The 23,124-nt window shown below is 47.4% G+C and overlaps 1 protein-coding gene across 8 annotated transcripts in view; it reads left to right on the top strand.

Annotated features, from left to right (window-relative positions):
- DEPDC5 (DEP domain containing 5, GATOR1 subcomplex subunit) overlaps window positions 1-23,124 on the top strand; it is a 116,113-nt gene that overhangs the window by 5,559 nt on the left and 87,430 nt on the right. For all 8 annotated transcript variants that reach the window (XM_056821444.1, XM_056821443.1, XM_056821440.1 and 5 more), the window contains exons 3-7: window positions 1,374-1,461; window positions 2,852-2,898; window positions 9,555-9,640; window positions 13,386-13,469; window positions 22,382-22,431. In XM_056821444.1, coding sequence (XP_056677422.1) covers window positions 1,374-1,461; window positions 2,852-2,898; window positions 9,555-9,640; window positions 13,386-13,469; window positions 22,382-22,431 — 355 coding nt within the window. The remainder of the gene's footprint in view (window positions 1-1,373; window positions 1,462-2,851; window positions 2,899-9,554; window positions 9,641-13,385; window positions 13,470-22,381; window positions 22,432-23,124) is intronic.

Genomic DNA, 23,124 nt, shown 5'->3' with positions numbered 1-23,124 from the left:
CTCCAGCCTGGCTTGGCTGCGAGCACCCTGGGCCTCTCTCCACGTCCCTGGCCTTTGGTTTCCTTCTGCCCACGAGAGGCTGTGAGTTTGGGACAATCGAGTCCTTTGTAGTTTGTTTTTGGCTTCCGGAGGAGAGATGGGGCATCTCGGAGCGCTGGAAGGAGCGTGGGCTCTGGCGGCAGCCCTGCTCAGCCCCTCGGAAGCTGTGCCTGGCCCTCTGAGCTTCCGCCTTCTCGCTCGACCTCCTGCCTCTCCATTTCACTCCCTGCCCCCCGCCATCTTACGGCAGATGAGGAATTAACCCATGCCGTTCCTCAAGCCGGGACAAACCAGGGGACCTCTTTGGGGAGCTGTATGTGGTAGTAGTTGGTCATTCGGTGTGGCCCCTTGTGGCCCCTTGGACCAGAGCCTCCCGCAGGGCTCCAGTGGTTTGCTGGTTCCTGCTCAGAGGTTAAATGACTTGTCCAGCATCACACGACTAGGAAGCGTCTGAGGTCAGATGTGAACTCAGGTATTCCTGACCGCAGACCCAGCCCTCTGTCTACTGAGCCACCTTACTGCCCACTATTCACCCCAGTCAGAGTGCGAGTATCGGTCAAGTTTTCTGGGTGATCCTCAAGGCCAGGGTCGGAGGCCCAGGACACAGGAAGTGAGCGTTGTTGGGGTCAGAGCTGCTCCAGCCCCGGGAGCTCCTTGGGAAAGGGAAGAAGCTGCCCAGGGCTCGCCGCTTCCTATCTATCCCAGGCACCTGCGTGCGCTCCGTGCTGGGCGCCTGGGGTGCCAACCCAAAGGGAAGCCTTCAGTGGGCCCCACACGGGCCTCTGCACTTAGATCTGGGGCCCCTTTAGCTCTGGCTTCCCACGTGTTCATCACGCATCCAGTGGGAAGGAAGGGGGCCAGGCAGGCAGGAGCTCTTCTCTCCATTTTACAGGGGAGCAGACGGAGGCCCAGAGGAGCTGTGACTTGCTTAGTCAGGTGGCCTTTGCCCCCGGCTTTCCGAGAGGCCAGCCTGCCTCGGCTAGCTTTGTCTGTGGACCTGCCAGGGCGAGGAGGTGCTGAGGTTTTCCCCCCTTGACCCCAGGCGTCCTCCTTCCCTTGGCTGGTTCTCAGTTTGCTCCGGCTGTTGGCTTTCTCTTTTGTGGGGATCTGAGGGGGAGACAAGCAGGGGGGACCAGAGCCCCCCTTCCTCTGCCCCGTGCTTGTGCCCTGGCCTAGACTCAGACCCTGGGCTGTGCCTGGTGGAGTCCCTGCAGGGTGGAGTCTCAGTGCCCTCCTCTGTGAGCCCCCCTCATGTGTAGCCCTTCCTGGGGGGCTCGTGGCCAGTTTTTGATTTTTTGTGCGACTCACCGGTGGGGCTCTGCTTTGTCTTGCAGATGATGAGCTCATGGTGAATCCCAAAGTGTTCCCCCAGATTAAGCTGGGGGACATTGTGGAGATCGCACACCCCAATGACGAGTACAGGTAAGGGTGCTTCCCTTTGCCAGCGCCAGGCAGGGGAGGCCTGCTGGCTTCAGGTTATGAGATTGGGCCGGAAGACGGCCGAGGAATGCTGCGGCCTTGGAGGGTGTCTCAATAAATGGAATTATTTATGTCTGGAAATTGGCTGGGAATGTTCAGGTGGCCTTTCTGCCTTTCTGGGAGAATCTGGACGTATGCTGTGGGGGAGGAGAGGGAAAAGGGCGGCAGGCCTTGGGTCTGGAGACCCCCGGCCGCTTGTTGGACGCCGAGCGGCCCTGCTTCCCGTTAGCAGTAACACAGCGCGGAGGAGCAGAGAGCGCGTGAGGAAAGAAGGAATGAAGAAGGAAAAGGAGAGTCCAAGGCCAGGCTGATTGATTTCTGTTGCCAGAGCACGTGGCATGAGTTTGGGGGAGACCTGGGAGAGGGGGAAGCCCGAGGAGGGTCAGATGAGGCTGGGGGCCTGGGGAATCTCTGCAGATCTTAGTGCCTGAGCAGGGTCCAGGGAGATGCTTCGGAGTGATAATAGAGAGAAGACCTTAGAGATGGCGGGCCAGTCAGTAGGGGGTTGGCCTCGGGAGCAGCAGCCCTGGGTTCAGATCTTGCTCTTGGTATCAGTCACTTACTCTCTAACTCCCTGGGGCAAGCGTCAGATGAGCCGCCGTCTTGGGGGTTGGGGGTGAGTGCCCCACCCAGACAGAATCACTGCTGCGAGCATACAGGGAGAATGGGTTAGGAATGGAGGACCTCGTGGTTGCATGGATGCAGCTCGAGTCTCATCCACTCCCGCACTGGTATCTGCCAGGGTCCGGGGTCCGGGGCTCTGGTTTCCTATTCCTTTGTGATTTGTTTGTGTGGAGCCCTCCCAGGGAGGACACTCCTGTAGCCAAAGCAGGGGGTCATTGCCTGCTGCCCAGAGTCTGGTCATTGAGGGTTGCCCGAAAGCCTTCCCTGAGCAGGAGAGGACTGGCCCAGGGTTGAGGCAGGCTGGATTTGAATTCAGATCCTCTTGACTCCAGGGGCAGCACTGTCCATTCTGCCACAAGATAGTTTTTGTTTTTAATCCTTTACCTTCCATTTAGAATCAATACTGTGTATTGGTTCTAAGGCAGAAGAGCGGTCAGGGCTAAGCAATGGGGGTGAAGTGACTTGCCCAGGGTCACACAGCTGGAAGTGTCTGAGGTCAGATTTGAACCCAAGACCTCCAGTCTCCAGGCCTGGCTTTCTTTCTCCTGAGCCACTGAGCTGCCCCCTCCCCCCCCCCCCAGGTTAGTGTTCACAGTAGTCCATGAGGTGACCTCCCACCGAGGGGGCGCCGGAGGGCTTGGTCCCTGGCTGGCTAGAGGACCAGGGGATTCGGCTCAGGGTGTCTCAAGTCTTCCCTCTCTCTTTTCAGCCCTCTGCTTCTGCAGGTGAAGTCACTCAAGGAGGACCTGCAGAAAGGTAAGCTCTCTTCGTCCTCTCTCCTCAGAGCCCCTGAGGCGGTGCTGCGGGGCCCCAGGAAGGGGTGGAGGGTCTGTCCTGGCTTGTCCACTTCAGCTGGGAATTAAGTGAAACAAGTCACAGAAGGGTGCGTAAAGAGCCCGCTGCCCCTCTCGGCAGCGTCTCCAAAGCCCCGAAGGCGTGTTATTGGGGGTTGCTCGAGAGCAGTAAAGCTTCATGTGGGGGGGCCTCAGAGATGATGAGAACGTCGGACACTGTGCTGGGCCCCAAGGACCCAAATACCAGCACAGAGAAAGACAGGCCACAGCCTCTGGGAGCCAACGGCACACAGAGAGGAGCTAGAAAAGGAGGGCGCCTGGTGGGGAGGCCTTGTTCAGGCCACATTAAGGGAGAGGCCCGTGCCAGAGTCCAGACTGGCCGAGACGCACAAAGGCCTGGAGAAGGGAGGTGGAGTGTCCTGGGTAAAGACCAGGGAGAAGGCTCCAGGGACAGCATTGCCAGGGAATAAAGGCTCTAAACGCCAAGCAAAGAAGTTTATACTTGATCCTGTTGGCAGTAGGGAGCCACAGCCAGCCCGCGGCTGTGTCGCACTTGTCTCTGGGTGTTGTGGACAGGAGCTTGGCTCAGACTGGCCGCCGGGGTCCTTGATTTTCTACAGTCACACGTCTGTCCGGAGGGCAGAGAGAATGCCAGATGCCCCTGCTGGCACTAGCCGGGCCTAGGAGGCAGTTGCCTTTCCCAGAATGTTAGGGCAGGGCCCAGTCAGTCACCAGTCCAGTCCCTTGTGTGTGCCAGGGCCTGGGGGATGCCAGCAGGAGGAATGAGCTCCTGCTCTCAGGGTATGGGAGACCTTGGCAGCTGAAACAGAAGATTGGGAGAGACCGGAGCCACGTCTGTCGATCCGGGAGGCACCGAGGATGGAGTGGAAGCCTGTCCTGCTGTGATGTGATGGGGAGGAGGAAGCTCAGGAGAGAGAGGGAGGGGAAGGGGCCACTTAGCAGAGTCTGGAAGGGCGAGGCTGGGCCAGGCACTAGATGGGCACTGAGGTGATGCCTGGCCCTTTGGAGAGGGCAGTGTGAGGTCCGGGGTGGGAGAAGTTCTTTGAAGTTTTGTTTCTCAAACACTTTTCTCTAGTTAAACTGCTTCAGAAATCTTGATGCCTTTGCAGGCAGCTCAGTGAACTGGGCCCGGAGTTGGGAAGACCCGAGTTTAAATCCGGCCTCAGACACTGCCCAGCTGGATGATGTCACTTAGCTGCCCTTGACGTGGTATAAATTGTTCTTCCTAATAATGATGGCTGGCACTTAGAGAGAGCTTTAAGGACCGCAAATATTTTCTCACTTAGTCCTCATAACCGCCCTGGGAGGTCCCCATTTTACAGGTGAGCAAATGGAAGCTGACAGGTAAAGGGACTTGCCCAGGATATACAGCTAGGAAGTATCTGAGGCCAGATTTGAACTCCGGTTCAGATCTCTACCGTCGCCCTAGGTAGCTCCTTGCTTCACTCTGCATTGGCTCACACAGATCTTCCCAGGGTTCTCTGTCCTTTTGGTGCTCAGCCTCTGATCTCCCTGCAGCCTCCATGCCTGTTGGTCGCCCTCTGTCCTCTGGTCTGGTGGTACTGCTCTCTCCTGGTTCTCCTCTGATCCTCTCTGTTTGACCCCTCCCCCCCCCCCCCCCCCCCCCGATTTATTTCCTTTTCTGGATCTTCCTCTCGGCCCTCTGTCCCTTGGTGACCCGACCTCTTCCCCCGGTGCTGTTGTCATTTTGAGGACGAAATGCTCCGGGTCCAGCCCTGGTCTCTGCTGAACTGTGTGGCTGGCATCTGGGCATTTCCTGTGCAAGGTGTCGAGAAGAATTCATATTGTTGATAACCCTACCCCTCTTCCAGTCAGCTAATCCATCAACTACCACCACCGCCGCCACTGTATTGAGTGCAGGGGATGCAGAGACAAAAGTGAAATTTCCCCTGGCCCCGGGGTGCTTGCACATCAACGCAGACCATTACGGGCAGCTGGAGCCCCACAGCGCCCAGAGTCTGGAAGGCTTATCATCCTGAGCTCAGATATGGCCTCAGATACTTGCATGACCGTGGGCAAGTAGGACCACCACAGCTTGCCATCTCTCATGTTTGCTCCCTTCTCTACACTCCTCCAGCAGCTACCGCGGTTCAGACCCTCCTGACCCAGACTGCTCTAGTCCTCCCTGGCTCTTGGCCTCAGGTCTCCACAGTGCTGCCAAAGCAGCAGTCTGAAGGCGCAGGCCTGGGCAGGTCACCCCCACTCCTCAGGACACTCCAGGGCTCCCTTGTGTCTCCAGGCCCTCGTTGCCATTTAAAGCTCTTGGTAACTGGGCTCTTCGCTGTCTTTCCAGTCTCGACCACTCCTCCCTTGCTAGCTCCATCATCCAGTCACATGGGCCTATGGGTTGTTCCTCACACGTGGCGCTCCTTTATTTAGTGGCCGCGTGGAGAGCAGGCAAGCCAGCTTAGCTGAAAGTGCAAAGCATGAGCGCAAGATTCTAGGGAGTGCAAGCGTGTCTCAGACATCCTCCCAGCCGAGACCCCACGTGTATCGTGGAGGAGAGCAACCCCTCTGGAAAAGGGGCCCATCTCCTCTCTGCTGACTGATGGCTACCAGGAGCCTCCAGGTCAGCAGTGCTCCCCAGAGTGTGGGCCCTCCTTCCGTCCTGGGGGAAGCCACCCCCATGAAGTGGGACCCTGTCACTGGGTCTGCCAGGGCTGCAGCCCCCACCTCCTCAGCCGCCCCGGATCCTGAAGGCCCAAAAGAGAAGATTCTCAACCCCCAAGTCTCTGCCCTGGAAAATGGTTTCACATCAGAAATGGATAAGATTTTATCCGTGAAAATGCCCTTGAAGAAGAGGCCTTACCTTCTACTCTGCGGCTGCCCCTACGGACCAGGGACCTTCTCACCCCCCTTGTAGCTGAAGCCTTCCGGATGTGTGGGAGCCCCTTGAGAACAGGGTCAGTCCGACTTACCTATGTGTGTCCCCATTAGCCCCAGTAACCATTTAGTGAATTGTTCATTGATTCCTTCATTCATCCTTGGCTTTCCCATCACTCGTCACGCTCTCCTTTCGCCTTTTAGAATCCCTGGTTTCCCTGCCCACATCACCAGTTCAGTTTTGGGAACCCCCTTGATACGTAAGAGAGCATACAGGGGTCAGTAACTGGGATGAGGAAGAGCTCAGGAATTGAGCCGCATGAGATCTGGGAAGGAACGTCGCTCTGTTCGAGGACCCCAGCCGCTTGTGCCTTCCTCCTGGGGCTATCTTCCTACCACAATGGATGCATCTTGGATATGCCTATTTCTGGATGGGTTGTCTCCCCCAAGAAGATGGAAGCTCCTTGAGGACAGGCACTTTTGACTTTGCATCTCCATCCTTTGCAAGCCTGGCACGTGGCCAATTCTTTTTTTCAGGCTTGATCTTTATTTTTAACATCCTTACCTGCCATTTTAGAATCAGTACTATGTATTGGTTCCAAGGCAGACAAGCAGTAAGACCTAGGCTGTAGAGGCTAAGTGACTTGCCCAGGGTCACACAGCTAAGAAGTGTCTAGATTTGAACCCAGGACCTCTTATTTTTAGGCCTGGTTCTCAGTCCACTGAGCCACCTAGCTGCTCCTACATAGTCAATTCTTAATAAATGATTGTCAGTTGATTGAGCAGGGCATATTTAGCTCAGAGGAGATCAGACTTCAGGGAATATCATTATTGTCCTTCAGAACATTAGTTCTTTTGGATCATAGAGATTAGGACTAGAAATAGTGGGTGAACATTTGTATTTTCTTCCTTATCTTCCGCCTTATAACTGATATTGTATATTGGTTCTAAGGCAGAAGAGCAGTAAGGGCTAGGCAATGGGGGTCAAGTCACCCAGCTGGGAAGTGTCTGAGGCCTGATTTGAACCCAGGACGTCCAGTCTCCACGCCTGACTCAATCCATTGAACCAAGTAACTGCCTCCAGCGGGTGCATATTTCAAAGTGGTGCATTCATTCTTGATGGCTGGATAAGCTCCTTTGCAAGGAGAGCTGTCCTGAAGTGCAGCGGGCTGCCTTGGGAAGTGGTTGGCCCTCCCTCCTTGAGGGTCTGCATCAGAGGCTGGGCGATGACATGTCAGGAAAGCTTTAATGTGAATTCTTCAAGTAGGGCTTTGACTAGATGGAGGTGAGGTCTTGTCTAAATCCAAATATTATGAGCCTGGAGGACTGAGTGGAGCCTAGGGACAGGGGGATCTGTTAGGAGACCTGCAGGAGTACAGATGGGAGGCAGTGCTGGCCAGAATGGAGGGCAGAGGCTGTGGGAGAGGAGATGGAGACAAGGGGCTTGACAGAACTTGGCAGCTGAGGCGAGATGGGAGTCTAGGGAGAGGAAGAGTCAGGGATGACTCCAGGTTGTGAACTTAGATGCGTGGAAGGACGGGGTGGTACCAGCAATACAAATGAGACATTTCAGAGCAAGGATGGTCTTGGGAGGAAATAAGGGCCCTGTTTGGAATGTTACATTGAGATTCAAATGGGGCCTTCAGCTGGACACATCTGTTTTTATATGGGACTGTTATTAATGGTTTGATTTCTTCTGCTTATTCATTTCCTTTGACCATTTATCACCCGGGGAATGACTAGTATTCCTATAAATTTGGCTTGTTCCCTAACAATTTAAGAAGTGCGACCTTTGTCAGAGAAGTCTGCTGTAAACACCCCCCCCCCCCCTTTTCCTGTTTTCCTTCTAGTTTGGGCTGCATTAGTTTTGTTTGTGTAAAAGTCTTTTAATTTCATGTAACAAAAATGATCTGTTTTACTTCTTGTAATCCCCTCTCTCTTGATAGTCATAAACGCTTTCCTTTTCCATAGATTCAACAGGTATATTTTCCCATATTCCCTGAGTTTGCTTATTTTTTCACAATTTGATTTTATCTTGGTATATGGTGTGAGATGCTAATCTCTACCTTGTTTCTGACAAATTGCTTTCTGGTTTTCCTAGCAGATTTTGTCAGATGGTCACCTACTTACTGTGTTTGGTGTGCCTAGGTTATTCTACTGTCTCAACACCATTTCTTGGCCAGGACTGATTAAAAAAATTATTTAAACTCTTACTTTCATTTTAGAATAATACTAAGTGTCAGTTCCAAGGCAGAAGAGCAATAAGGACTAGGCAATGGGGAATAAGTGACTTGCCCAAGATCACACAGCTAGGAAGTGCCTGGGGCCGGTGGCCTGGCTTCAAGTCTGGCTCTATCCACTGAGTCACCCAACTGCCCTCTACCAGATGATTTTGATGATGACTGCTTTGTAATACTGTTTGAGATCTGGTACTACTAGGCTACCTTTCTCCATTTTTTTTTCATCGATTCCAAAGGTCTTCTAATGAGGGAGACAACATGTAACCAGCTCTCTCCAATGCAAGGTGTGATTTCAGAGTGCTTCAAATGTAGATATTGATAGTGGAGTGCAGGGAGGCCTCCTGCAGAAGGTGGGGTTTGAAGTGAGCCTTGAAGGATGTGAGGAGGGAGGGCTGACTTTTTGGTGAGTTTTGAAAATGGTTCCTAACCTCGGGGTTACTGTCTAAGTAGGAAGTAAGGAAAGAAGTATTTATTTCCTGTGGCCAGACCCTTGGTTCCTCACAACAACCCTGGGAGGAAGAGGACTATTATCCCCTTTTTACAGATGAGGAAACTGAGCAGTCCTTCCTGATTCTAGGCTCTGTGCTCTGTGCACCCTGGTGCTTCCTGGTGGTGTCACGTGTAAAATGGAGAGATGACCAGGAGTGGAGGAAGAGCAGGAAGGGGCTGGGTGGTAGTTAAAGCTTTTCCAGGGACCCCTCCACCTTCACCATCTATCCGCTGTCTCCCTCCCCACCATTCATCGGTTCCTTTTCCCTCCTCCTTCTGAGATGACTTTGATTGTAGTTTGTATTATTTTTCTGTTGGCAGAGTGCTGGTCCTAGTCAGAAAGACTTGAGTTCAAACCCAGCCTTTGCCACTTAGCTGTGGGACCTTTGCCAAGTCACTGAAGCACTGTCTGCCTCAGTTTCCTCATGGGGATAATAACAGCTTCCACCTCCCAGGGGCTTGTGAGGATCAAACGAGATCATATCTATAAAGCTGGTAGCAGTTAGTCCACCTGGTGTTTTCCTGCCATAAAGTAGAAGTTTCTTGAGGGCAGAGATGGTGTTTTTGGTCTTTGTATCCCCAGCACAGTTCCTGGGACACAGTAGGTACTTAACAAGTGCTCGGTGAGGGGCAAAGGTGAATTGTTGGCTGTGTCCTCCTGCTTCCTTTGAGCTCCGCGTCCCGTTAGGTCGTTCTTCTTACCCATGCTGACCATCCTCCTTGCCCTGCCCCCCGCCAGGCTTCTCTCTGCTTGTCCAGGATCCTTCGTACCCAACTCCATGTGTCTCTGAATTCCTCTTTATTCATTGCTACCCAGGAATATTCTCTCGAACTCAGAATCCCTTATCTCAGATTGGCAGATTTTAGACAGGCACATTCTGAGCTGCACACAGAAATTCCCTCCTTCTAGTGTGGGTCTGTTGGGTGCTTTGTTTTTGGTTTCTGAGCCTAGCTCCGAGGGCAGTCAGGCAGCACACCGTCTGTCCTGGGGATCGAGGGCCCTGACGTGGCTTCCTTCTTCCAGAAACGATCAGCGTGGATCAGACGGTGACCCAGGTGTTCCGGCTGAGACCGTATCAGGACGTCTATGTGAATGTCGTTGACCCCAAGGTGAGGCTTTGTTTGTGGGGGTTGTGAGCCCCTCGTCACATCCCTGGATCCCAGTATTCAGATTGTGTCTCTTCAGAGGCTGCATGTGTGAGTGGATGCCATGAGGACATGTGCTTGGGCAGTTTTAGCGTGTCTGAAGCCAGAAGGCCCCTGGGTAGCCTGGTGAGGTAGAGACTCCAAATGTCCTGAGCCTGGTGACTTCAAAGGAGGACCCTGAGAGAGAGAGAGAAGGAGAGAGAGAGAGAGAGAGAGAGAGAGAGAGAGAGAGAGAGAGAGAGAGAGAGAGAGAGAGAGAGAGAGAGAGAGAGAGTATGTGGGGAGGAAGGGAGAGGGAGAGAGAGAGAGAAAGAGGGAGAGAGAGAGGGAGGGAGGGAGAGAGAGGGAGGGAGGGAAGGAGAGAGAGACAGAGAGAGAGAGACAGAGAGAGGGAGAGAGACAGGGGGGGAGAGAGAGAGAGAGGGAGAAGGAGAGGGAGAGAGAGAGAGAGAGAGGGAGAGAGGGAGACAGAGAAGGAGAGAGGGAGGGAGAGAGGGAGAGAGAGAGGGAGGGAGGGAGGGAGAGAGAGAGAGAGAGAGAGACAGAGAGGGAGAGAGACGGGGGGGGAGAGAGAGAGAGGGAGAAGGAGAGGGAGAGAGAGAGAGAGAGAGAGGGAGGGAGGGAGACAGAGAAGGAGAGAGGGAGAGGGAGAGACAGAGGTAGAGAGAGACAGAGAGGGAGAGAGGGAGGGAGGGAGAAATAGGGAGAGAGAGGGAGAGAGAGAGAGTATGTGGGGAGGAAGGGAGAGGGAGAGAGAGAAAGAAAGAGGGAGACAGAGAGAGAGAGGGAGGGAGAGAGAGAGAGAAAGGGGGAAAGGGAGAAAGAGGGAGAGAGAGACAGAGAAGGAGAGAGGGAGGGAGGGAGGGGAAGAGAGAGAGAGAGGGAGGGAGGGAGGGAGGGAGAAATAGGGAGAGAGAGGGAGAGAGAGAGAGAAAGAGAGGGAGGGAGAGAGAGAGAGAGAGAGAGAGAGAGAGAGAGAGAGAGAGAGAGAGAGAGAGAGAGAGAGAGTGTGTGTGTGTGTGCATGTGCGCGTGCCCCAGCCTGGGCTGTCCCTCTGTGCCTCTACCTGCAGATTATTTTCAGAGTGCTTCCTATGTTCCCAAACATTTGTATTTGGCACCATTGAATTGAATTGATTTAGTTTAAGCCCTTAATTTCCATTTTCATACTGTTTGGTTCCAAGGCAGAAGAGCAGTAAGGGCTAGGCAATGGGGATTAAATGACTTGCCCAGGGTCACACAGCTAGAAGTCTCTGAGGCCAAATTGGAACCCAGCCAGGCCCTTCTATCTCTTGATCCTCTGAGCCTCCCAGCTGCCCCTCGTACTAGTGTCCTATAACTGGCTGGCTGGACCAGAGGTTTGGCACTGGCCCAGGATCCTAGCCTTTGATCCTTCCTTGCCCAACTCCCTTTTTCTCAGCCGGCCTGTGCCTGTTCAGGCTTGGGGTGAGGGTGTCCAGGGAGGGGGCAGCCCGTTTCCCCTTTGAATCACTTTATTAGGACGTTGTATCTTCTTTCAAGCCCAAGCCTGTCTCTGCTGGTTCCTCGAATTGCTGGCTTCTGCTCTCTGGGGCCAAGAGGACCAAGCTTGAGGGTTTCTCTTTCCCATGGCTGGAAGGTGGGCAGCCGTGGTCCTCTTTGCCCTCCCCTCTCTTTCTCCTTCTTGCACCATGTCCTCTGTGCTGTGGCCTCCAGGCCCTTCTTCATCTGGGCTGCTCTTCTGCACTCTCCCCTCATCCACGTTTGTCCTAAACGAGGTGCCCAGAATGGAACCCGGCCTTGGGGTACAGGGGCAGAGGACGCTGCACTTCTGCTTCTCTTCTGAGCATCGTGCCTTACCTATTGCAGTCCAAGAGTGCAGAAGCTTTTTGGTTTGTCGTATTACAAGGCTCATTTTGTGGCTCCTGAAACCTCCAGATTGTTTTTGTTTTCTTCAGACAAGCTGCCATCTGGCCTTGCTCCCCCATCCATTTTTGAATGAAGTGTAAGACTTCAAGTTTGTACTCATTGGTTTCACCTTTTAATTTTTTAAACCTCATCTTCCATCTTAGAATCAACACTGTGTATCCGTTCCAGGGCAGGAGAGCAGGAAGGGCTAGGCAGTGGGGCTTAGTGACTGACCCAGGGTCACCCAGCTAGGAAGTGTCTGAGACCAGACTGGAACCCAGCCTCTTTTGTCTCGAATCCTGGCTTGAGCCACCTAACCACCCCCTCATTGGTTTCATCTTAATAAGTTTGGCCTAAAGTTCTAATCTGTTGAATCCCAACTCTCATCTGGCGTGTTAGCTCTGTTTCATCCTTTGTGTCATCTGCACATTTGACAAGAATGTTGTGCCCTTTTCTAAGTCATTGATAAAAACGCCAACTGCCCCAGGATCAAGGATAGTCCTCCCTGGAGCCCTGAGCACTCATTATCTGGAGATCTTCCACCATTAATAACATCCCTTAGTCTAGCGATGAATATCCTTTCCTTTCAGCCATGAGACTCCTTTTTGTCCAAAAGGTTTGCCAAAACCTGGGTTCCTGCTCTGTCCTAAAAAGAGCTGGTCTGGGGTGACCTGGTCTCATAGAAGCTGGACTGGCTATTGCTTTGGGGTGGCTAGGTATCTCAGTGGACAGAGTCAGGCCTAGAGACAGGAGGTCATGGGTTCCAATCTAGCCTTGGACACTTCCTAGCTGTGTGACACTGGGCAGGTCACTTAGCCCCCTGTGTCCAGCTCTTACGGCTCTTCTGCCAGGACAGAAGATAAAGGTTTAAAAAATAGATATAGTTATTGAATTTAATATGGTCAGAGTTTGAATTGCTGACTGTGTTCCTTCCTGCTTCTCTTTTTGATTTTCTCCTATGTCTGATCCATAATTTTTCTTCTGTTATCTTATTCTTAAGATGATTGTCTTTGGCAGAGAAGACCAGATGCCACACATACATACACTGTGTGGTTTGGCCTTCTCTCTTGATGCTTCATATGAGCATTTTCCTTTCCCCCACACCATACTGCCCTGGGCCTCTTCTTCCCCTCTCATCTCCTTGGTTAACTGCCAGCACCCTGGGCAATCCATGCAGACTTCTGGGCACTCTGTCCACTCTGAGGATGACTTACAGCCAATATGCTGTAAGTCGTGGGAGAGCCTCCTCCATCCTTAGCTGTTGCTCCATCCCCTGTACAGTGCCCATTTGTCTGTGCTTCCTTTGGGTCTGCCCAGTTTGTCTCCTGTTCCTCCTAGAATGTTGGTACTGACTCCGCTGCTATGTGCACTGTTCCCCCTGATGCTGTCCTCAACCTTTCCTTCCTGTGGTTCCTCTGGAGTTGTCCTTTCCCCCGGAGCAGCTCTGGCAGCAAGGAGAGCAGCTCGTTGGGATAGTTTTGGTCCAGGCCACTCTTTCTTGCCTTAATTTCCTTGAGCTTGGGCTTTCTTCTGTCAGCCACCTCTCCTTTTTTTTTGCACTGTCCCAAAGCCATGGAGGGCAGGGGCCCTTTGACCTTCATCCTAGTAGCTGACCACCGTGTGTGGGTGAGCTTTATAAAGGTTTGAATCAGTGGATGGATGGATGGATGGATGGATGGATGGATGGATGGATGGATAGATGGATGGATGGATGGATGGATGGATGGATGGATGGATGGATGGAAAGGGTATTTCCTGAGCCTGGGATTGAGGGCTGAGCATCAGGATGGGAATGAGACTAAGCTTCTCTATGTCTCTTTCAGGAGGTGACTCTTGATTTGGTAGAACTCACTTTTAAGGACCAATACATTGGGCGTGGAGATATGTGGAGGCTGAAGAAGAGCTTGGTAAGATGTGGTGGCGTAGGGTCCGCTTGGCACAGTTGCTCTGAGAAAGTCTTGTTGGTGCTTTTTTCTATCATGGGCATTTACCAGTATCCCCTTCTCCCCAATAAGTAGCAAAAGTGCCCATCTGTCTGCAGTGTTCAGAATCTGTAGTCCTCCACCTTTCTGCTAAGACAGAGCTCCTTTTATTATCTCTTCTGCTGGACCAAAAGTGACTTGTCATTAATCTGAATTCTGATTTTTGGGGGCCTTGTTTTCATTTACGGGATTGTAGTTGTGTACCTTGCTTCCTGGTTTTGTATCAGTTTAACATTTTTTGCCCCCAGTGCCCTCTCACCTGGGCTATTGCATTAGATTTCTAACCAGTCTCCCAGCCTCTGGTCTCTCTGCTTCAGTCTGTCCTACCCTCAGCGACTAAAATGATTTTCCTAAAGCTCAGGCCTGATCGCTTTCTTCTCTTTCTCAAAAAAACGCCAGCAGCTCCCTGTTGCCATTAGGATCAAGTATAACCTCCTCTCTTGGTCTCTTGCCATTCTGACCTTGTCCTCTTTGTGCCCTCCCCTGGAGTCCGGCCAGGCTGGCCTTCTTGCTCCCCCGTCTCCTGCAGTCCCTCACCTCTGTCACATTCCTGCCTCTCAAGCCCTAGCTTCTTTCCAAGCTCTCAGCCCAGGTGCTCTGTCCTTCCACAAAGTCCTTCCTGATTCCTGGTCGCCAGTGACATGCCCTCTAAGGTATCCTGATGTTTATTTTGTGTATGTTTATGTGGGTAGCTGGGGTTACACGTAGCAACAGGTCTCCTCCCTGATACATTAGCAGCTCCTGGGGGGCAATGGCGCTTTTATTTTTGTCTTTGTAGCCCACTGCCCAGCCCAGTTCCTGGCACATTGTAGCTGCTTAATAAATGTTTCTTGACTGAGTATTTCATAAAAATGGCCCCCCATTCCTCCAGATTTCTCTTGATGTCATTTCTTATGGCGCACTATATTTCTGTCCTACTCGTGTACCCAATGTCGTCCAACCATTCTCCCTTGAGGTGCACTGACCTTGTGCCTAAAGATAAGTGGTCAAGTGGTCAAGGACATAAACAGTACTCAAAGGAAGACCCTTGATTTCTGTACCACGGAATGTAAATGAACCCTCGATCCCTGCGAGAAATAGACTCCAAACCATTGCTGAAGCCCCTCTCATATCCAGCAACCACACAGAGGTGACATAAAATCGAAGTGAATAAGAGCTGGCTTTTGGAGGGACTGTGAGGAGGCAGGACCCCACCCTCCCCACCTGGTGGAGCTACTGTGAATTGACCCAACCATTCTGGAAAACCATCTTGAATTGTGTGAATAACACCCCTTAACTCCATCTTGAATCATGTGAACAATACTCCTTAACTTCCCCTGCCCTTCCTCCCTTTGGACCCAAGACCCTCCACCTCTGCAGATACCCCATGGACATCTTCAGAGTCATAAAGAAAGATCCCCTGTAGAAAAAAATGAGCTATGAGGCAGCAGAGAGCTGGAAACCAAGACGATGATCCCCATCACCCATCAGTGGAAGAATGGCTGGGTGTTTTGGGGTCTGGAAATATTGCATGGTAAGAAACAGGGCCTGGGAAGAAGATAGAGAAGCCCAGAAGAGTAGTGTGAACTGATGCAGAAGGATGTGAGCAGAACCAGGGAAGAAACATCCATCAAACTGAAGGCATGGCCAACTGTCACTTTGGGTTGGGCTGCTCAGTGCTCCTCACAGGTCTCAGAATAAGGGAGATGCTAATGAAGGAAGCCCCAAGGCATCCTCCAAGCTAGCCCAGCTGGCACTGACTCTCCACATTGCAGGCAGGGCTGGGAATTGGTGCAGCTCTTGTGGACGGCACCAGGGAGAAATTAGGCCAGTTGGGTTTCTGAATTGTTTATGACCTTTGAGCTAGAGGTCCCTCCCACTCCCTGCATGGACAGAGAAAGAAACTCACAGAACAGATTATTTACAGGAGATCTTTCTGTGGGAGCATAAATGGAGCCATTTACGAGTTGGGGAGAATTTAGGCCCAGTGGAACCTTGCTTGGTCCTTTGGAATTGACCTTTGCTGAATGTTCTCATTAAGCGACTTAAAAAAACTTTTTGATTGTTATTATGAATAGCAACAAATAGAACATTCCAATATAGATACAAGAAGAAAAAAATTGTGGGTAACCCTTTGAGTCTTTATCATTAATGGTTTGTCTTTTTTTATGTGCACATAAAGTTTAATGTGATAATGCTAGCACTGTCCAGCTTTCCCAGACATCCTCCTGAATGACCCAATGCTTTCGTGAACCTTTAAGAATTATTCCTTTCTTCTTTTGATTCTTTGCCTTCCCCCCCTCTCCCAACTTTCCCTCATTAATGACTCTGAAAGGTGCTTTCCCTTCTTCTCCAGTTTGTTTTTGGGAAGACCTCTCATGTTCCAGACCCTTCTCTGTCCTTACATGACTTTCCTTGGCTAGGAGGAAAAAGTGTTCACATTAAAGCCTCAAAACAGTGTATGTTGGCAAAGAAAACATGTCAGGCCATTGTCACTGATCTTCATCCAATTCTCTGAAGACAAACTTTTTTAAAAATGGCATTACCAGAATTCAACTCTATTCCTGGAAAACATTTTCTTGTGTAACTATAAATTCTTTTAACTTTTTAATTTCCATATTTCCCCCCTTCTTTAAACCCCTCTTCTCTATTGAGAAAGCAAGCAATATACTCTCAGTTACATGTGTAAAGTCATTCAAAATATATTTCTGTGTTAGCCATGTATCTAAACAAATGGCCCAATTAAGGGCAAGAAACATGCAGTAAGAAAATAAAACACTCGTGATTCAGTCTATTCAGATTCCACCAGTTTTCATTCTGGATGTGGAGAGTATTTTTCATCAAGAGTTCTCTAGAATTGTTTTGGATAATTGCCTTGAGCAGAGTAGTTAAGTCCTTCATAGTTGATCATCCTGACAATATTCTAATTGCTGTATACAAGATTCTCTTAGTTCTTCTCACTTCATTCTGCATCAGTTCATACAAATCTTCCCAAGTTTTTCTGAAACCATCCTGTTTATCTTTTTTTTTTTAATAGCATGATAGTATTCCATCATCATCATTTATCACCATTTATTCAGCCATACCCTAAGGGATGATGGACATCCATCCCCTCAATTTCCAGTTCTTTGCCACCACAAAAGGAGCTGCAATAAATATTTTTTATATATTTCCTTTAAAAAAAAATCTCTTTGGATTTAAAAAAAAAATTGCTTTCCTTTTTTTGTTGTGTTAGTGAACCTGATAGGCATGAGGTGGTACCTTAGAGTTTTTTTTAATTTGCACTTCTCTAATCAGGAGTGAGTTAGAGCATTTTTCCAGGTTACTGTTGTTAGTTTTGATTTCTTCTGAAAATTTTATATTCTCTGACCATTTATCAATTGGGGAATGCCTCTTAATTTCAATAAATTGGTCTTGATTCTCTATGTGATTGTGAAAATGAGGTATTTATCAGAGAAACTTGCTATAAATTTTTCCCCAATTTCTTTTTAAAAAAATTAAGTTTATTTATTTATTTAATTATTTTAGAATATTTTTCCATGGTTACATGATTCATGTTCTTTCCCTCCCCTCTTTCTATTCCCCTCCTGTAGCCAATGCACAATCCCATTGGGTTTTACATGTGTCATTGATCCAGACCTATATCCATATTATTAATATTTGCACTAGGGTGATCGTTTAGAATCTACATCCCCAATCATATCCCCATTGAACCATGTGATCAAGCAGTTGTTTTTCTTCTATGTTTCTACTCCCACAATTCATTCTCTGGTTGTGGATAGCATTCTTTCTCATAAGTCCCTCAGAATTGTCCTGGATCATTGCATTGCTGCTAGTAGAGAAGTCCATTACATTTGATTGTAATTGCAGTTTTTTAGCGCCCTTTGGGCATAGTTCCAAAGTGCCTTCCAGAATGGTTGGATCAATTTACAACTCCACCAGCAATGCATTAGTGTCCCACTTTTGCCACATCCCTTCCAACATTTATTACTTTCCTTTGCTGTCATATTAGCTGATCTTCTAGGTGTGAGGTGGTACCTCAGAGTTGGTTTGTTTTTATTTTAATTTTAAAATTTAAAATTTAAATTTTTTTCCTTTTAAACATTATTTTATTTGGTCATTTTCAAACATTATTCATTAGAAACAAAGATCATTTTCTTCCCCCCCCTCCCCATTGGCGATGCGTGATTCCTCTGGGTATCACATGTGTCCTCGATCCAAACTCATTTCCGTGGTTTTGGTTTTTGCATTAGGGTGTTCATTTAGAGTCTTTCCTCAATCATATCCCCTCCACCTCTGTAGACAAGTTGTTGCCTTTCCTTGGTGTTTTTACTCCCACCATTTGTCCTCTGCTTGTGGGTAGTGTTTTTTTTTCCTCCTTGATCCCTGCAGGTTGTTCAGGGACATTTCACTGACACTAATGGAAAAGTCCATTACATTCGATTGTACCACAGTGTATCAGTCTTTGTGTACAATGTTCTCCTGGCTCTGCTCTTTTTGCTCTGCATCATCACTTCCTGGAGGTCATTCCAGTTCCCATGGAATTCTTCCACTTTATTATTCCTTTGAGCACCAGAGTATTCTATCACCAACATATGCCATAATTTGTTCAGCCATTCTCCAATTGAAGGACATCCCCTCATTTTCCAGTTTTTTGCTACCAGAAAGAGAGCAGCTATGAATATTCTTGTACAGGTCTTTTTCCTTATTATCTCTTTGGGGTACAAACCCAGCAGTGCTATGGTTGGGTCAAAGGGCAAACAGTCTTTTAGTGCCCTTTGGGCATAGTTCCAAATTGTCTTCCAGAATGGTTGGATCAATTCACAACTCCACCGGCAATGAATTAATGTCCCAGCTTTGCCACATCCCCTCCAACATTCATTATTTTCCTTTGCTGTCATGTTAGCCAATCTGATAGGTGTGATACCTCAGAGTTGTTTTGATTTGCATCTCTCTGATTATCAGAGATTTAGAACACTTTTTCATGTGCTTATTAATAGTTTTGATTTCTTTAGCTGAAAACTGCCTTTTCATGTCCCTTGACCATTTATCAATTGGAGAATGGCTTGATTTTTTTGTACAATTGATTTAGCTCTTTATAAATTTGAGTAATTAGACCTTTGTCAGAGGTTTTTGTTATGAAGATTGTTTCCCAATTTGTTGCTTCCCTTCTAATTTTGGTTACATTGGTTTTGTTTGTACAAAAACTTTTTAATTTGATGTAATCAAAATTATTTATTTTACATTTTGTGACTCTTTCTATGTCTTGCTTGGTTTTAAAATCTTTCCCTTCCCAAAGGTCTGACATGTATACTATTCTGTGTTCACCTAATTTTCTTATAGTTTCCTTCTTTATGTTCAAGTCATTCACCCATTCTGAGTTTATCTTGGTGTAGGGTGTGAGGTGTTGATCCAAACCTAATCTCTCCCACACTGTCTTCTAATTTTCCCAGCAGTTTTTGTCAAATAGTGGATTTTTGTCCCAAAAACTGGGGTCTTTGGGTTTGTCATAGACTTTCTCAGAGTTGTTTTGATTTGCATTTCTTTAATTATAAGAGATTTAGAACACGTTTTCATGTGCTTATTGATAGTTTTGATTTCTTTATCTGAAAATTATCTGTTGATGTCCTTTGCCCATTTATTAATTGGGGAATGGCTTGATTTTTTTGTACAATTGATTTAGCTCCTTATAAATTTGAGGAATTAGAGCTTTGTCAGAGGTTTTTGTTATGAAGATTTTTTCCCCCAAATCGTTGTTTCCCTTCTAATTTTGGTTGCATTGGTTTTGTTTCTACAAAACCTTTCTAATTTAATGTAATAAAAATTAATTCATTTTACATTTTGTAATATTCTCTATCTCTTGCTTGGTGTTAAAATCTTTCCTTTCCCATAGATATGACAGGTAAACTATTCTATGTTCACTAATTTACTTATAGTTTCCTTTTTTTATATTTAAGTTATTCATCCATTCTGAATTTATCTTGGTTTTGGGTGTGAGATGTTAATCTAAACCTAATCTCTCCCATACTGTTTTCTAATTTTCCCAGCAATTTTTGCCAAATAGTGGATTTTTTGTCCCCAAAACTGTAATCTTTCAAATGAACTTTGTTATATTTTTTTCTAATTCTATAAAAAAAGTTTTTTGGTAGTTTGATAGGTATGGCATTGAATAAGTAGATTAATTTGGGCAGGATTGTCATTTTTATTATATTAGCTCATCCTACCCAGGAGTAGTTAATGTTTTTCCAATTGTTTAGATCTAGTTTTAATTGTGTGGAAAGTGTTTTATAGTTGTGTTCATATAATTCCTGTGTTTGTCTTGGCAAGTAAATTCCTAAATTTATATTCTCTAAGGTAATTTTAAATGGAATTTCTCTTTGTAACTCTTGCTGCTGAGATGTGTTGGAAATGCTGACGATTTATGTGGTTTTATATTGTATCCTGCAGCTTTGCTAAAGTTGTTGAATTCAGTTGACTTCCTATTAAAGAGAATTTTCATTTGTCACCTCCCCTAAATTTTCACATCTACCAATCATAGTAGATGTTTTTTCCCAGGACTGCCCATTCTTAGTTCTTACCACTCTTTAGTTCTCACCTTCTCTGGGTAGATTATATCTTCTGAGTACTTCACACCTCTTTTGTTAAGCTTGCCTTTTGTAAGTTGCTTGACCTTTTAGTGACTAATTTAACCTTTATAGGTACTTAGCACCCTTTTGATTTAGATCTAAAAATAGACCACCTAGCTTAAGGTTTTGGCTTCACTATAAGTATGAGTTAGGGACTTTTCATTGTTCAATCAGGAGTTTCCAACTTTATCTTCCCCTAAAGCACTGTCTGAGTAGGGTGGAGTAATTTTAAAAGTTCTCAATACATTCCTGACCAAGTACCTCCATTGTTAAAAATGGGGAATAGCTTAACCAAATCTTCTGAAGTAGAGTCTGAGCAGTTTTAAGATTCACACTTATGATTCTCACATTATCTTTCCTGGACTGGCATTCCAAGTCTTCTCAATGAGATATGTCATGTTTCTTTCTAATTTGTCATTCTTTTAACTTTGCTTTATTAATTCTTGCTGTCTTTTGAGATCATTAATTTCTACTTGCCCAATTCTAGTCTTTAAATGCTGGTTTTCAGCTATGATCTTTTGATTTTGCTTTTCATTCGGTCTATCCTGCTTTTCATGGCTTCCAGCAGGTCAATTCTGGTCTCCAATTTGTTTATCATTTCATTTGATTTCTGGACTTCTTTTTCCAAGTGGGGGATTTTCTGTCTTTTAAACTGTTATTTTCTTTTTGAACTCTTTCCCACTTTTCTTACCAAGTTTGTTCTATCTTTCTTATTTGATTCTCCACCTCCATTCTGATTTCCTGGAGAGCTTGTGACCAATTTTCATTTTTTTTTTTGAAAGTTTGATGTGTTTACTTGTTTGTTCCCTTCTGCTGTCTCCTCTGTAGACTATTGTTTTTAGCCATAGAAATTATCCAGGGTCAAAGTTTTTTTCTTATTTTTTTTGGTGGTTGTAGATTATAGTTCTTGGGTGTTGGTGACCATTGGTGTTTTAGTTTTTTCTTCCTTTCCCAGTCAGAAATCTGAGTGAGGATGGTAGGCAGGTCTCTGTGTATTGAGCTACAGAGTGGTTTTTGCCTTCAGGCTATTTTTCAGTCTCTGTAGTGTCTGCTGTGGGCAGCCCCTCTCTACCCTAGCTCTGTGCCCAAGCTCCATATTCCTTAGCCTCCTGGGGTTCCAAGTCTTGCTGCTCTCAGGGGTAAGTCTGTGTTGTCCTCAGCCTTCCGCCCCCCCCCCCCCCCCAAGAACCTAGAGATTGCCCCATGCTCACTCTTACTCTGGTACTGTAGGTGGAATGGGTGAGGGATGATTAGCTCACATTTTGGTAGGAGTAATTTTACCCCCTTATTCCGTGGAAATGCCCAAACTCTGCCTATCTTCAAGACTGCACCCTACAGTAGAGCCCCTTCGCTCATCTGATTTTGGTTTTGTTCCTTCTGAGGAGCTTTATATTGGTCAGTGGTGAGGAGAAGAAGACTTTTGCTTCTACTCTGTGGCCATCTTAGCCCAGAAGTCCTCGTGCTTTCTTTATAGTTCTGATTGCATAGGTTTTGTTTGTTCAAAATTGTTTTAGTTTCATTTTATCAATTTTACTTCCTGTGATTCTAACTAATCTCTTTTTAGGTCATAAACTCTTTTCTTACTCATAGATCTGACAGGTAAATGTTTTGACATCTCCTTAATTTACTTGTGATATCACCCATTTTGTTTAAAGCATGTTCCCATTCTGATTTAATCTTGCTATCCAGTGTGAAATTTTGGTTTCTACCTTGTTTCTGCCAAGCTGATTCCTGGTTTTCCCAGCAGTTTTGCAAAATGGTGAATCCTTGCCTGAAAAATTGGGCTCTTTGGGTTTATCTAGCACTAGGTTAGTATGTTCATTTATTCCTGTGTACTGTGTTTCTAATCTGTTCTACTGATCCTCTGCTCTATTCTTTTGGATTTTATTTTGTTGTTTCCTGCTGCCTCATGAAGTTGTTAGCTTCCATGTATCTGATTCTGATTTTTAGAATCTCTGCTCTATTTCTTAGCTGGGACCAGATTGTTTCCATTATCTCTACTTCATATTGTAGAGAAACAGATATATGTAAAGCAGGTTCTGCATAGTCAGTTAGCTCCCCTGACTTTACTTTCTCAGCCAGGTAAAATCCCCAGCCCTGTCCTGGCAGTGTTTTATATGAAACATGTAATAACATGTTAATTAGATTTTGGGGCATCCCGGAGGCCCAGTTTAGGTCTCGCTCATTCTGTAGCCTCAGTTTGCTAAGTGTCCTTTCTCTTTCTTCTTCTAGGTCAGCACATGTGCCTACATCACTCAGAAGGTAGAATTAGCAGGGATTCGGTGAGTCTTCCCCTGTCTTTGCCTATCTGGTGACTAACTGGGATGTAGCATCTGTGTGGACAATCAGGGATGGGAGCCTTAGTAGGGATCATGTCCTATGAAGTGTCACTTGTAGGCAAAATAACATTAGCAGCTCAGAGTATCTGCCAGATACATGGTTCTGAGAGAAGCAGTACTTAATGGGGAAAGAACAACCAGTATGGAGTCTTAGGACCTGGGTTCAAATCCCACCTTTGTTCCCAAACTGCCTTGTGACCTTGGGCAAGTTATTTCCCCTCTGTGGCCTCAATTTCCTCTTCTGTGAAGTGGGAGGTTGGACTAGCTGCCCTTTGAGAGCCCTTCTATCCCCAGTGATTCTGTAAGTCCGCGGTCAAACACACCTAATATTAGGATCAGGCCATTGAAGGTCAGAATGAATACCCTAGTGGGAGATGAAGCTTGGCACTTGAATGAGCCTGAATGTTGCTGACGTCAGGGGCTGGGCCTGGCTGAGTCCCAGCCTAGGAGAAGGACTTGGAGAGGTCACCATCTCGCCCCAGAGCAGAGGCAAGCCAGGCCTTTCCCGGAGATCCTGGTTGTCCTAGGAGCTCCATCCCCTGGGTGGCTGATACATTGGATGGGAGACACTGTGATGAGTGTCACTTGTGTGCACACACGCACCCGTGCACAGGTCTGGCTGGAGGGGAGTCTGAG

The sequence above is a fragment of the Monodelphis domestica genome, chromosome 3 (genome assembly GCF_027887165.1).
Source record: "Monodelphis domestica isolate mMonDom1 chromosome 3, mMonDom1.pri, whole genome shotgun sequence".
Classification (NCBI taxonomy): Eukaryota; Metazoa; Chordata; class Mammalia; order Didelphimorphia; family Didelphidae; genus Monodelphis; species Monodelphis domestica.
The sequence above is the reverse complement of the archived record's forward strand: the minus strand, read 5'-3'. Positions and strand labels throughout refer to the sequence as shown.